The sequence below is a fragment of the Mastigoproctus giganteus genome, chromosome 1, assembly GCF_048544385.1.
Source record: "Mastigoproctus giganteus isolate SK-2022 chromosome 1, ASM4854438v1, whole genome shotgun sequence".
Lineage (NCBI taxonomy): Eukaryota > Metazoa > Arthropoda > Arachnida > Uropygi > Thelyphonidae > Mastigoproctus > Mastigoproctus giganteus.
The window spans coordinates 37,754,917-37,769,773 of NC_143575.1; the positions used below are offsets into that span (position 1 = coordinate 37,754,917).

Sequence of the window (14,857 nt, forward strand, 5' to 3'; positions counted from 1 at the left end):
TAATGCTAATCCCATTAGACCTTTATGTAATATTTAGAGGATTATACTTCAGGCTCAAAAAAGGAATACCTATCCATCATGGATAGAGACCTATCGCTGAATATTGACAATAAAAGGGAGAAAGCTCGATGCTTTAGCGAGGTAATAAATGTCTGGCAAACAAGGTGGAACAATTCAACTGTTGGCACTGTAACCAGAAATTTCCTACCGAACGGATGTCTCCTTTGTGATGTCGAAGAAGGTTAGCTCATGGTTTACAATTAGTCTGGAAACATCGTATCTTATTACTGGGCATGAGTCCTTTAACGGAAAACTCCACCAGATAGGCTCTGTTTTTGTGGAGCAAAAGAAAACTGGCAACATCTTCTCCACGAATGTGCCTGCTATGAAGACATTACGAATGAGCTGCGAAATGAAGTCCCATCCTTCAGCATAAATCGAGTTGACCAACTTGTTCTGACCCCACGCCACTTGTCTGCATTCCAGGCTTTTGCAGCTGCTGTCTTTGCCAGAAGGAAACAATGCTTACAACTAATGCGGTAGCAACATAACCTCAAGCACCAATCAAAGATCAATCTATTGACCTTTTCAGGCATATTATTATTCTATTTTTCCCTTTCCTCGCCGCTCTTTTTTTTTTCTTCCTTCTTTTTCTTTATTTCTATTTCCCTCTCAAAACCTGCACCACGGGTAGATGTTTGTGCGTGTTTTTTTTTTTTTTTTTTTGTTGTTGTCCCTCTGGAATGGGCCTCCAGACGATTCTGGCCACCTGCTGGCAACACCAGGTGGGTCAGAGTCTCTTTTGAGATGGTACGTGATATACTGGAACTGGCCCACCTTCCCGTGGTGTGGACGAGTACCCAGAATCATCTCCCCAGGTGACTGATGCTTCTGGGTAGCCAAAAGGCCAGAACAGAACAAATGAACACACACCAACACATTTCTGGCCCTTTACAGTTGATTCTGTTCTTCACAGAGACACGAGGCGAAGCTGAACGAATGTTCCAGGTGCCGTCCTTTACATATACACATGTCACGACTTGCAAAACATCTGTTTATACCCATTCTAGTTATTACTTGAATTTTATGATTTCTGGTTGATTTTTTTTTATTTATTTTTTTTTTTTTGACATAATGATTAATCGGCGTATAGCCATGGTACAAAATTGATCAGTGAAAACTGAATTCAATGAAAAATAAAGAAAATTGATACTTTATATATATCTGAGGAAAATTTAATTTTTTCAAAAGTTCGGATTTCAATTATGACGCTACACGTTATCTCAGTAAATTTCCCCTTCAGAATAAGCCCGAGATTAATATATAAATAATCCCTTATCAGTCTGATCGAGTCAGTCCAGAACATGCTATTCACTAGAAGCATACTTTAATATAAATCAATAAACAAATATTTAGAGGTCCCCAAATCCAGATGAACTAGGGAGATTTACTAATCAACCACAAAAGAGGAGAAACGGCTGTCTCTGAGTTATTGAAAAGCAGCAGATGTACTGTGGCAATTTCAAATCACGTTGATTGATTTTAAATCTCCGGTGACGCAACATTCAACACATTTTGCAGAGAAATTAATAAAGCACGGACTTTTAGATTAGATTACGTTAACGGAATGCTGAATTTGAATTAATTCGTGAAAATTCTCTCTCGGCCTCTCGTGCCATCGCAAGGTTATGCCATAATGAGACACTCAATGGAAGTGGCTAACTGAGGACGAACGAAATATTCACCAATTAAAATCATTGGAAAGTGGAAAAGAATAAACAGTTGTTCAGAAAATGAATGTCACGAATTCATTGGTGCCGTTTCTCTGATATCATTAATTGGACCTTTCTTTGAAGGAAGCACGCGAACTTATTACAATCGTGACCGGATCGGGTTTCTTCCAGTTAATGAGAAGAAACAGCAGCCGTCCAAGGGGAAGGGAAGGAAAGGAAAGTATGCCGATAGCGTTCAACAAAAACTCTATAAATGTCCCGTTCGACCACAAGACAGGATATTTGCTGCGACTTCGCAAATACCAATATCGAAAATCCGTTTAACATTTCTTTCGTCTCTCTATCCATGCATCTATTCGTAGTTACTGTGGCACAACAAAAATGTAAGAAACGCAGGAAACTGTCAAGTCAGCGTGATCCAGTAGATTGAAAAAATAAAATCGAATTTTCTTTTTAGTTGCATGTCCGACAATTATCTGCTTCCTTTAATTTTTTTCTTTTTATTGAAAACAGCGATGAAATACTTTATAATAAAAGCATCATTATCTGTTCTGATGGGAATGGAAGAAAGATGATTTTCTAATTGCGTTCTCGGTTTGTTTCCTCTTCTGAATGCAAAAAACAGGAAGTTCAGTAATTCCGAAGAAATCCATTCTGTATTCAACTGAGAGTACTAATTTGAATATTTTTATTGTTTGCCCCTTTATTCATCTGAAATGCATTCGTGCAAATCATTTTACATTACCTCGACCCTTTTTTTCGTCTGTCTGCAGCTTGGAAACAAACAGAACGGACACATTAAAATTTCCTTCCCATCTTCTTTCAGAATCTACCAACATTGTGTATCAGTGAACTGTAATGTAATCACAAATTCGAAATTGAGGGTGAAACTGAGGGTGAAATTCGACTCAAAGCCGAAAATTTTAATTAAAAACAGTTAATTTAACTGTAAACAGAGAGTAAGGAGATCTACTTCGCCTAAAAATCTATTTTCAGTTTATTACATATCGTTGAATGTTGTGGAGGATTTTTGCACTTGCTTACCTGATTGGCCATCGCAGACTGTCCGGACTGGAGAGATGCTGTGATGATCCATGTGAGGTCGATCAAAATATAGGTGACCATGAGGTTTGTATGGATAGTGTTCCGTAGGCAACGAAGATCCCTAAGAAAACAGATACAAAAAGTATAAATTGGAAGCAAGTCATAAACATTACCAATCATTTCACATGTATAGGGATGTAGTCATTATTATTTTTTACGAAAACTCCCAAAAAAATCTATGCCGCCTAGTACCATGCATGGGTTAAAGTTTAAGAAACAGGAGATTGACGTGACTTTACATTCTATTTGAACTTCTGTAGATTGGAATTTCTGGGAAATACATGTGAAATGTTCCAGAAACTTAAAAGTAGAAGGGATAAATGAAGGAGAGGACACGTTAGTTCTGCTATGCAATGAATGGATGTTGACTTGTCGAGTCATGTGTTCGGACTTATCTGGAAGAAAGCGGTAGAATTACAGGTTCCAATTCAGAAGAACGGGGCCTCGTGGAAGTATCTATAAAAAAACGCATGCAACAGAAACAGACGTCTATGAGACATAGTGGAGAAACTTTGTAAGAGAAGGGTCATTAACTTCAATCTATCTAAATTCAGTCCTGTCTTATTTCCAGAAATAAGACAGGACTGAGTTTAGACAGATCTAAACTAAAATAAGACAGGACTGAAGTTAACTGCGTTTACTTCGCTGCACTGGAAAATAAGCAGGACTTCGGCATTTTTAAGGAATTTTGATGGTAAATATTTGTGAAATTGAAGCTTTCTGTGCAGTGCAAAGTGTCTTAAACTGAGGGTGGAATATAGTTCGGGATCGTCAGCAAAACTATGGATATCTAGTCAGTGGAAGAAAGTCATTAATACACGAGAATAAAAGAGCCGGACAAAGAACGGAACATTGCGGGACACCAACATTAAGAAATTAAAACAAAGAAAGGCATCTACTGTCACTCACAGAGAGTGAGTGAGTGAGCAATCACAGAGAGGACTAGCTACCCAAATGCAAAAAAAAGATATGGCAATCCATAAAATGGAAGCTTATTTAGAAGATCTTTATGCCGAACAAGATTAAAAGCATTACAAGTGTAACAAGAGCAACTGCTTGAGTTTCACCAAACTTTACGATCAAATTTGTCCAAAGGCGAATAACGTAAGCCAATATATCCCAGTAGACCAATGCAGCCTGAATCCATATTGGCGATCACTAATCGGATGGAAAGTTTCAAAATAGTGTTAAGTTGATTGGCTGTTGATGGATTTCTCCATTACTTTGGAAAGAGCAGAGGAGAGTGCAATGGGGCAATTAAATGGAAGGATTTGTCATTCTTTTTAGGAACTGGCTAGATATGAGAAAATTTCCATAAAAATGGAAAACACCAATGGAATAAAGTGTAAAAAAACTACCACAAATACACTGCTCGACAAAATTAACAGAACAAAATGTTTTTCATTAATATTTTATTGTGAACAGTGTCGCCGAGGGCGATTATTTGATATAATACTTGTTCTGGCATGCAATTCTGAATATCCACATAGAAATAGATCTATCACCCTCAGAGACGCACATTATTCCAATTATTCATGACTATAAAAACACGGGTTGCGACCACATTACTTCATATTCCCGTTTTTTCGCTTGCCCAGTGAGATAGCCAAATCTCCAATACTCAGGATGGCAAGTCACAGTCGTTTAGTATTACATTAGGGTCACACGGAAAGTTATTTCATATACCCATGTGTATTGTGTCTGAAAATTGCGCGTTTTCTGGTCGATTGGCTGTATGAAAACCGCCAGTTTTTCGGGGGGGAACCTTGCTATCCAAAGTTGAGACCGACTAATTCAGCCACGGAATAAGAAAAAAAAAAGTCCATAAAATTCATAGTCGTTTAGATGATTTTTTGAGATGGTGAGCCGTTGGACGATTTGAAGCGGGGCAGTTACAAGCGGTACGTTTGATTGATGTGTCACGCAGTGTCATCTCGGCACTATGGAAGCAGTTTCGAGAGACAGGAAAGAGCCATTACAAGAAGAGCAGGCCAAGGTCACCCGATAGCTACGCCAACCAGAACAGACCGCTCTGGCTCTAACAGCAAGATGGAACCTTACGATGTCCTGTCATCAACTGTCCCTTCAGGTTGCTGCTGCCATTGGTGAAAACATTTCCAACCGGACTGCGTTAAGAAGGCTCAATTCAAGTGGACTCTACGCAAGGAAGCCAGTGGTTTGTATTCCATTAACCTTGAGTTAGAATGACACTTTTTGAGATAATGTTTTTTGCTCAATTAAAACACCATTGGTCTTGGATTGGGCATAAATTATGTTCTTTAAATTATAGAACTGTTAAATTGCAGATCTTTATGTTTGTATCTGAGCTGGAGACTGTAGGGTCGAAGGCTCCTAGTGAGACTGTTGCACTGATTAGTAATGTAGCAGTGATTTTGTGAAAAGTGACAAGAACTGGATATTTTATAGGACAATAGAAATGGGTTGTATTGAATGTTATCTAACTATTCTGTCAACATTGTAATTGACTTTGAATACCGGTGAATTGTTTGCAATTGGATAATGATGTGACAGCTGTTTTGTCACAAGTGCTGAAATGAGGTATTGTGACTGTTGGATGGTCGTTCGGGTTGAGGACGTTTAAAAAAAAAAAAAAACTGTAACTTAGGGAAGCGTAACCTGAGACAGTACAGTTCTTAATGAATATTTTGATGGCTGGACATCTTTGCCTGATGGATTGTTGGATAATGATAGACTAACGTTGATGATGTCTATTTAGACTTGTAAATAAATTGTCAATGTCTTCTGCGTCATTCTGGGTGATTGGGCTGCACCTGGATTGTTGGCCGGAAAAGAATGGGTTTATAATCGATGTTGAGGTTTTGTCGGTCTATGGAGCTTTTAGACAATTGGTCATCTGTAAAGTATAACTTGTGGCCTAATATAATAGTTTGTTCTGGTGGTTGGCAAATTATATCAAATGTATGGACGCTTTTGGTTTGTTCAACTAATCGGGAACTATGTGGACTGAATGCCCAATGTGTATTGGTTTGCTTGGATTCATACTTCTAATCTATGTTTTGATTGTGAACCTGTTTTAAGTTGACAAGAGTTTGTGTTGTTATTCTTGTGGTCTAAAATTGAGATAAACGAATTTCTGATTCTGTCTGGAGTTGGCAGACTAGAATAATTGTATATATGTAAATAGCTGTTACTAGTTCTGCACCATAAAACATTATCGTTTTAGTTTTAAGGTTGTGCTAAAATTGATCCACTATATGTTTCTTTTCCTGTAAACTTTTTCACACTTCTCTCTTATTACTCAGAGGATGTCTTTTCTTTCTTCCCCTTGCTTTCTGTCCACTTTCCTTCCCTTCCATTTCCCATACTATTCCACCTAAATCCTATTTCCTTTCCTTGAATACGGTTGGTTGGTTGTTGGGTTTTATTGGCGCATTAGCAACCAAAGCTATAATGCGCCAAAACCAGGTGATATAGAAAAAAATTTAAATTTCACTGACCTAATTACTTAGGTCACCATGTCGAGATATAAAATAACAAAGGTATAAAATGTAGAAAAGATAAATCAATAAAGAAATAACAATAACATGAAATTTTAAATACAAGTAAAAACCTTTATTGATTTAAAATAGCTAAAAACAGCAGACACATTGTCATTGTCGGTTAAAATCTGACTGAGTGTATAAGGCTCAGTCAGATGATTAAAAGCGATAAAATGGATATTGCTAAAATCTGGCCAGTCAATTAAAATGTGTCTGATTGATAAAATCGCGCCACAGAACTCACACATAGGAGTATCATCAGCCCTCAGCAAAAACGAATGAGTCAAATGACTATGTCCTATGCAGGTCCGGGCAAGAACAACTTCCTCCTTACGATTCCTACGCAGACTAGACTGCCACGGTTCAATTACAGGCTTTATACGATATAATTTATTCGTAGTCTGTCTAATCCACGAATCTTGCCATTTGGGAGTGTATCTTTTGGTGTATTATTTGCATGTAGTCTGTATAGGGGACTGACCAGCAGCGATTATTATTAGGAATTGCTGATTTGGCTGCGGTGTCAGCCAAATCATTTCCCCTAATCCCAATGTGGCTGGGAATCCAGCAGAAGCGGATATCATATTCACTTTCATGGAGAAAGTGAATCTTCTGCTGAATGCAAGACAGAACTGGATGAGAATTATATCTCACAGTTATTAAAGCCTGTAACACGCTGAGAGAGTCGGAATATAAAATGAACCGTTGGTATTGGCATATACTGATGTGATCCAAGGCTAACTCTATAGCGTGAAGCTCTGCAGTAAATATGCTGCATTCAGAGGGAATCTGCTCCGATATAGAGCTGTCTGTAAAGACAGCAGCAGATCCCACATATGATTCCGACTTCGAACCGTCTGTGTAAACTGGCGCGAAGTCAGAATGTTCAGCTCGGTGTGCTGAATAAAGCTGCAGGTAGACAGATGATGGAGTGTCCGACTTTCCCCAATTTCTAAGGGACAAGTCACATGCCAAGACATGAGCATGCCAGGGTGGAAGGGGTTGCTTCGGTGTTTGGGCAACCTTGTCTACCTTGATATTAAGTTCTTTGAGTAGCTCTTGGAGACGAATACCAAAAGGACGATTGGCAGTCTTACGGGTGTTGTACAAATTTTCCCATCGTGGCTCAAAAACGAATGGCCACGTAGGATTGTCTGACAGGGATTTCAGTTTTAAAGTGTACATTAGAGACAATTGTTTACGTCGAAGCGATAACGGTGGTTCATTTGCTTGGACGTATAAGCTCTGGACAGGAGACGTTCGATGTGCTCCAATAGCGATACGGAGAGCCTGATGATGGACAGGATCCAGCCAACGAAGTACACTGTCTCTGGCCGAATTGTATACCAGGGACCCATAATCTAGTCTGGATCGTACAAGCGCACGGTAAATGCGCAGTAAGGTGCATCGATCCGCACCCCAAGATGTAGATGAGAGAGAGCGCAGAATATTCAGACCTCTTGTGCACTTTGCGCGGAGTTGACGGATGTGATCCAGAAAGGTCAGCTTTTTATCAAATACGAGTCTCAAGAATTTTGTGTCCGCTGCTACTGGAATAGCATTTTGTCCGAGCCTTAATTCAGGTTCAAGATGAAGATTACGCTTACGACAAAAGTGTACGCAAACGGCATTCTCCGGCGAGAACCTGGAGCCATTAGCAAGTGCCCAGGAATTAGGGCGATCAATGGCTTTTTGCAGTTGTCTTTCAATAATCCTCATGCTTCATGACTGACAAAATATGCTAAAGTAATCAACACAGAGGGCACTGTTTACAGTTGGAGGAAGTTGTTCTGTGATGGAATTTACTTTGACGACGAAAAGCGTGACACTTAATACTGATCCTTGTGGTACTCCCTCCTCTTGGCTGAAGAAATGAGAGAGTGAGGATCCCACACGAACTTGGAAAGATCGATTGGCTAAAAAGTTTTTAATAAAAATGAGGAGATGCCCCCTAAGACCAAGGCTATGCAAATCTTTTAAGATGCCAAATCTCCAAGTTGTGTCATACGCTTTCTCCATGTCAAAGAATACAGACACCAAATGTTCACGTTTTAGGAAAGCATCCCGGATGAGATGGTCCAGGGTGGACCGGTTGCTTCGGAAGCCGCACTGGATGTTGGAGAAAAGGTCATTTGATTCTAAATACCATATTAAACGAAAATTAACATTTCTCTCCAGGATTTTGCACAGACAGCTAGTCAGAGCAATAGGACGATAATTAGTAGTGACTTTTGGATCCTTTCCTGGCTTAGCAAAGGCAAGAACGATTGCCTTGCGCCAGGAATCCTGAAACTGTCCTTCAATAAAGATTCTGTTATATAGAAGGAGCAGATAATCCATAGATTTTGGTGAAAGATGCTTAATCATTTCATAATGGATGCCATCTGGTCCAACAGCACTTTCTTTGGAAAGAATAAGAGCTCTTTTGAGTTCCTGTATAGTGAATGACTCGTTGTAGGGATAGACGCTCTTAGACTTAAAATTAAGTACCTGTTTTTCGATTTTATGTTTCAGGACCAGAAACTGGGGAATATGAAGATGTTGCAGAGATGTTAGAGAATGTTTCCCCAAGAGAATTGGCTATTGCAGTTGGATCTGCAATAGTGCATCCATTATAATCTAGGATTGAAGAAGGGTGGGATGTATATTTTCCCTTCATTTTCCAGATTTTATCCCAGACCAACCTAGTACTAGTGGACTGAGTAATTTATGAAGTAAAACGGATCCACGATTCCTTTTGACTCTGACGGCGGATGTAGCGTGCTTTGGCTCGTGCGCGTTTAAAGGCTATAAAGGTTGGTCGTGGTAGGATATCGGCGGAACAGCCCCCACGCTTTGTTTTGAGCCTTTTTTGCTGCTGTGCATTGTGAATTCCACCAAGGTTTGGGAAATGGTGGAAACCGGGCAGATGTTTTTGAAACAGCATTCGCAGCTGCTTGGACAATAATTTCTGTGATGTACGTTACTGCATCATTGATAGGCTCCTGACTGACGGTACTGAGGTCAAAATTTGCCTGATGTTGGAAGGCAGTCCAGACAGCCTGATCAGTCTTCCACCGTGGTAACCTGAAAGGAATACATGGTCTCCCACTGTGTAACGAGGTTATCACAGGGAAGTGATCACTTCTGTATGTGTTCTCCTCTACTTCCCAAGTGAGTGAAGGGAGTAGAGAAGAGGAGCAGATAGATAAATCAATGGCAGAAAACGTACGGGTAGGCATGTGGAAGAAGGTGTTTGTTCCAGTATTTAGAAGGGAAAGGTCATTGTCATTTAGCATACGCTCTATGACTCGTCCCCTTCCATTGAAGTTAGCACTACCCCACAGGGTGTTATGGCCATTAAAATCCCCGAGAAGTAAGAAAGGGGGAGGCAACTGCGTTCGTTACAAGATCATCAAGGTCTTCCTGGGAGATGTCAGTCCCAGGTGGCAAATAAATAGAGCACACGGTTAATAAAAATCCCACTGTAAGGCGAATTGCAACAGCCTCTATGCTGGTTGTAACTAGCAAGGGCTGAACTGGGGTCTGGTTGCCCACAAGGATGGCCACTCCTCCATGAGCAGGACCATCCGCAATTCTATCCTTGCGAAAAATTGTGATGTTATGCATGGTGGGATCATCATTTGCCTTTAGATAAGTCTCCTGCAAGCAAAAGCAAAGTGGCTCGTGCTTTTGCCTTGATGTCATCATTATTTCGCCGGAATCCACGACAATTCCACTGTAGGAATTTAGCCATTATTTTAGCTTGCTGGGTCCATCAGGCGGCTTCCGAGGTGCTGAGGGCTTACTTTTGTCAGTCTTGGATTTATCTTTTTTTGGGGAAGAATGGACGCTGCCCCGTGTCCATTTCTTCCTCCTCAAAGAGTTCCAAGATTGATTCATCCGGTACCTCCTTGTCCTCGACATCCATTGTTTCTGTAATTACTGGTGGCTCTTTACCACTAGGAGGTACGGATATAGGAGTGGCAGCTGACTGCGTTTTTTTTTTTTTTTTTTTTTTTTTTTGGTGGGCTTTTGTGAACTCAATAAATAGCGGGCAATCGGAGTGAATGACTCTCTTGGTGGTACAGTCATCTCAGTTTGCGTACCGATAGTGCACTTCGCAGAAACCTTCTGGGCATATGAAGGCTTCCCGCTATTTATTGGTTGTATGCGTTTTCTAGCCTCTGGGTAGAAGATATTCAGCTCTGTTTTTAGTTTTTGGATCTCTTTTTCATCCTTCCACCGCTGGCATGCTCTGGAGTAGGCAGGGTTCTCTCCTTGGCAATTTATACAGATCGGTTTGGAAGCTGAACATTCGTTGCTCTCGTGATCTTTCGCACCACATCAAGCACAGGCAGGGTTACCACGACAAGCCGTTTGTGAGTGGCCGTATTTTTGTCATTTAAAACACCTCAGTGGGTTTGGAATATAAATCCTCACTGGGCAGTTTAAATACCCTGCCTTGATGGAACTTGGAGGCCGTGGGTGTTAAATGTTAGGATGAGAACTCGGGTAGGGACGAGATTCCGATCCTTTCGCATTGATATTCTCTTGACAGCCGTCACTCCTTGGTCTTTTAGTTCAGAGCAGATCTCTTCTTCAGAGACATGAAGAAGATCCCAACTCTGAAATGGCACCTCGTGCAGAGTTCAAAGTTTTGTGGGGTGTTACGCTGATCTGTATTTCCCCCTATGGATGTCGCGTTCAGGATTCTTTCTGCTTGCTTTGTGCTTGAAGCTTCGACAAAAAGATCGCCAGAACGCTGCCGTTTTAAGGATTTTGGTGATCCTGCCAACCCTTCTAATCCTTTCTGGATGAAGAATGGTGACATCTTCCCAATTGACTGCTCTCCGGTAGAGTGGAGAATGAGGAAAAGCGGTGTAATAGATGGTGTTTTAGCAGAACTGGTGTCATTCTCATCTGATCGATTAGGTAGGGGCCTTGTTGGGGCCCCAGAAGAAATTGGATTTAAATTACTCATATGAGTAAAATAAAAATTTCAGATGCCCTAAGTACCTCACCAACCACGGAGCCCTACGAGGGGACGCCTACTCGTGAACTAGCAGGTACTGCGTACACGAATGGGACGCCAAGTTCGCTTAGGAGCACCATACCCACGTTTCCAATAAGCCTTGATCCCGTCCCAGGACCAAAGGGAGGGAGACTTATTGGAACGCAGTTGGCCCTAGCAGTAAGAACCATCCGCCGATTGATCCCAGTCGGGCCGGTCCGGGACCACCTGTCTTGTCGAAGCGAGGGCCAAAGTGGTGTATTAAGGCTGAGCCCCTCAACCACCAGAATCCTTTCCGAATTCCATGGGTCGCGGCGCACGGCTGCACACGCCGGATTCCAATGATGTAACTCTGGAACCAAGATATGGGCGTTAGACCCAGTGATGCTAATCTGGAAAACCAGCAGCGTCACTGGGGGGTCCCCTCACCACGTACAGGTGCCCACGTCGAGGGGGGTCCTTGAATACCTTGGGGCTCCAAGGCTTGCCTGATAGCCCTAGTAAGAGTATTTTTTGGTGGTTGATCCTGGCTGCCTATACGTGACTTGGGATGGGAGTCAGGGTGCGGGAGACCAGGTTTCTTCTGCCCGCGAAACGCCAGATGCCGGCACTCAACACAACCCACACATATACCCTGTACATACACACATCAGCGGCTTATAGGGGAAACCCTGGAGACCGAACGTACAATACGCAAATACTTTAAATTCCATTAACCCCAAACCACCGCAGAATTCATCGAAACTGTGCCAATAACATGTGACTTGGAGACATGCAAATGGGGTACGGTTCTATTTTCTGATAAGTCTCGTTTTAGTCTACAAACAGATTCTAGACATTATTTCAGTTAGAGACAACGAGGAATACTGTACCCCATTTGCAACGTCAGAGAAATGGACACTTACGGTGGACGCGGTCTACTCGTGCGGGGAGGAATAATGAAAAACAAACAGCCGTACCCCCCCCCCCCCATGTTTTTGTTAGGGGCACCGTAACTGCGCAGAGGTACTGAAAATGGATCCTCAAACTATACATGTGCAACTTTTTAGGAGTGGGGTTGGCCCAGATTTTCTTTTCGTTCACAACAACGCCACTGCACATATAGCTCAAGTGGTGGAGGAATATCTTGAAACTGAAGATATTCAACGACTGCCGTGGCCGATCACACACCTAACTCCGATCGAACATGTGTGGGACGGGCGCCTCCGTAGCCAGGTGGGAAGGAGCAGCAGTGCGTAGCACACGCTTCTTGATTAGACCGGGGTTCGAGCCCGTCACCACCAAATACGGAGGATGCGGAAAGGTCATTCAGGGAATGACCACCGCATATCCCGGAGCAATATGGCCTTAGTTGCTAATGCTCCTAAAAACCAAATAACAACATGTGTGGGACGCCCCTCGGGCGTCGCATTGCACGCCGACAGCCAACTCCTATGTCACTTGGTAAGCTAAGGTCTGCGCTGGTGGAAGAATGGAATTTGTTGCCACAGAATCTGATAGACAACTTTATATCGAGCATAGTTCACCACTGACAGGCCGGTGGAGGGGATCATACGCCTTACTGATGTCATATGATCATATTTTCGAGCATCTTGTATCGAATTGTGTAATGTGACCTTTCTCGTAATTCTCTAGTAGAAACTTCGGACTTATACCTGTCCGAAGTTTCTCGCGATCTACTCATTTCCATCGTTATTCTATAGTACACCACGATACTAAATCTTTTCCGGCTTTATTGCAAACTGCACGAGTTACACCACGATTTCTCCGTGTTCTGTTAATTTTGTCGAGCAGTGTAGGTGCATGCGCAAGGACACAGGTTTTGAGAACAAATAGAGAAATGCCATTCGGACTTGGAGCTCTTTTTCCCCCCCCCCCCCATCAAGATTCTTAATATCTTTCTATAAGAATGCCACGGGTGTCTGTACGATTTATCATACAGAAGTTGATTTATAAATCATCGATACAATTTATCAAATTGGAGTTGATTTATCAAAAGCATCGATACAAGCTTTATAAGAAAAGCAGTATGCTAATAAATCTGTTTTATCTTTGGCGGAGAATCTAATAGTACCCTCAGGTCGTAACATATGGTGGAGCTATAGATGAACAGAAGATTTTAAGCTGGAGTGTAGAATAAAGGATTTCATCCCTACAAGAATAATTTCACTGACACGATCTGGGCAAACGTTGACATCAGATGATTTAAAACAGTAATCTGACCAAGATGAAAAAGGGACAAAAATCACGCGATCATCCCATTTCACATCTTTGTTATGGCAATCGACCCGAGAATGAGAATGGCCATGGGATAGAGGCTCTATTGCGGAAGGAACCATCACTAAGTTGCGCTACTTTGAGATCGATATATCTAGAGCACCACTAACACTGATTGTGACTGTTGGTGAGGAAAATATTCAGAGTATTGTAGGTGTGGTTAGGCCTGTCTGGCATTCTAGTAGGTAAATGCTCAAGTTGTGTAAAGTCATTAATAAATACAAAGGCCTCAGCATCTCGACCAACTGGATCCATCTAACTAGAAAATTGAAGCCAGCTGAAGTTATTGAAGTTATGAACATTTTAAAAAACACCAAAGAAAATTACCTCACTCTTAAGAAAATTAGAGAGGTTAGTTTCAGAACTAAATAGAAACAAGTCAAAAGTTATGAGTGATTTGCTGAGTTGAGAGAACGATAAGTTTGACAACAGATGATTTTGAGAAAATTATTATTTAGCAGAGATATTTCAAGCCAGAGAAGATCCAAAAGGGAGATTCCATTTGTCTCTGAAAGGCAATATCTGAGAGGACGTATGGCAAAAGTACCGCCTTTGGAGTGAAAGGAATCATACAGTGAATAATTTGGGTCACTGAGATGAGCGGTAGTTGAGGTATTAGTAGTGGAAAATAATTCGAGAGAGTAACCTTATACAGCATCAGCCGAAAAGGAAGGGACACTTCCCACATCACCTGTCCAACAACTCTAATAATTTGTCTAATAATTTGTCTCTAATAATTTGTCAACAACTCTAATTACATTTATTCAAATTACCCACTTCTACAACACCAGATGGAAGTTTGTTCCAACAATTAACTACCAGCTAGCTGAAGGTAACCGATAACTGAGATTCTTTATAAAAAAGTAACACCACAGGTTCTAAAAGAGATTTAGATAGCTCTGGCGATTCTGATGTTTTGAGCCTAATGGGGTTAGAAAAGATTAAGAGGGCAAGAGTCAGGTTGAGGAAAGTGTTGTTTCATCCTGAAAATCATATTAAAGGTACCCTCTCAGCAGAGATTCTGGAGATCTGGGATGATCTGGAAATGGCAATTCTAGATCTCCAGATTGAAAATAAAATATTAAGATCAAAAGAAGATCAAAGACAAGAATTAAAAGCATCAAGTTATGCAGGAATTGCTGCAAAAAAGGTGGAACAGATAAAGCCGAAAGTCGCAATTATTACGGCAAAAAGTGACAAATATAGATCCAGTGAAGAAATGAGGGGTG

At 41.3% G+C, this 14,857-nt stretch overlaps 1 protein-coding gene across 2 annotated transcripts in view; it reads right to left on the reverse strand.

Annotated features, from left to right (window-relative positions):
• The window catches only part of LOC150090712 (diuretic hormone receptor-like), a 212,473-nt gene that overhangs the window by 29,104 nt on the left and 168,512 nt on the right, over window positions 1-14,857 (reverse strand). For both annotated transcript variants that reach the window (XM_090379588.1, XM_090379597.1), the window contains exon 6: window positions 2,778-2,898. In XM_090379588.1, the coding sequence (XP_090235714.1) occupies window positions 2,778-2,898 (121 nt within the window). The remainder of the gene's footprint in view (window positions 1-2,777; window positions 2,899-14,857) is intronic.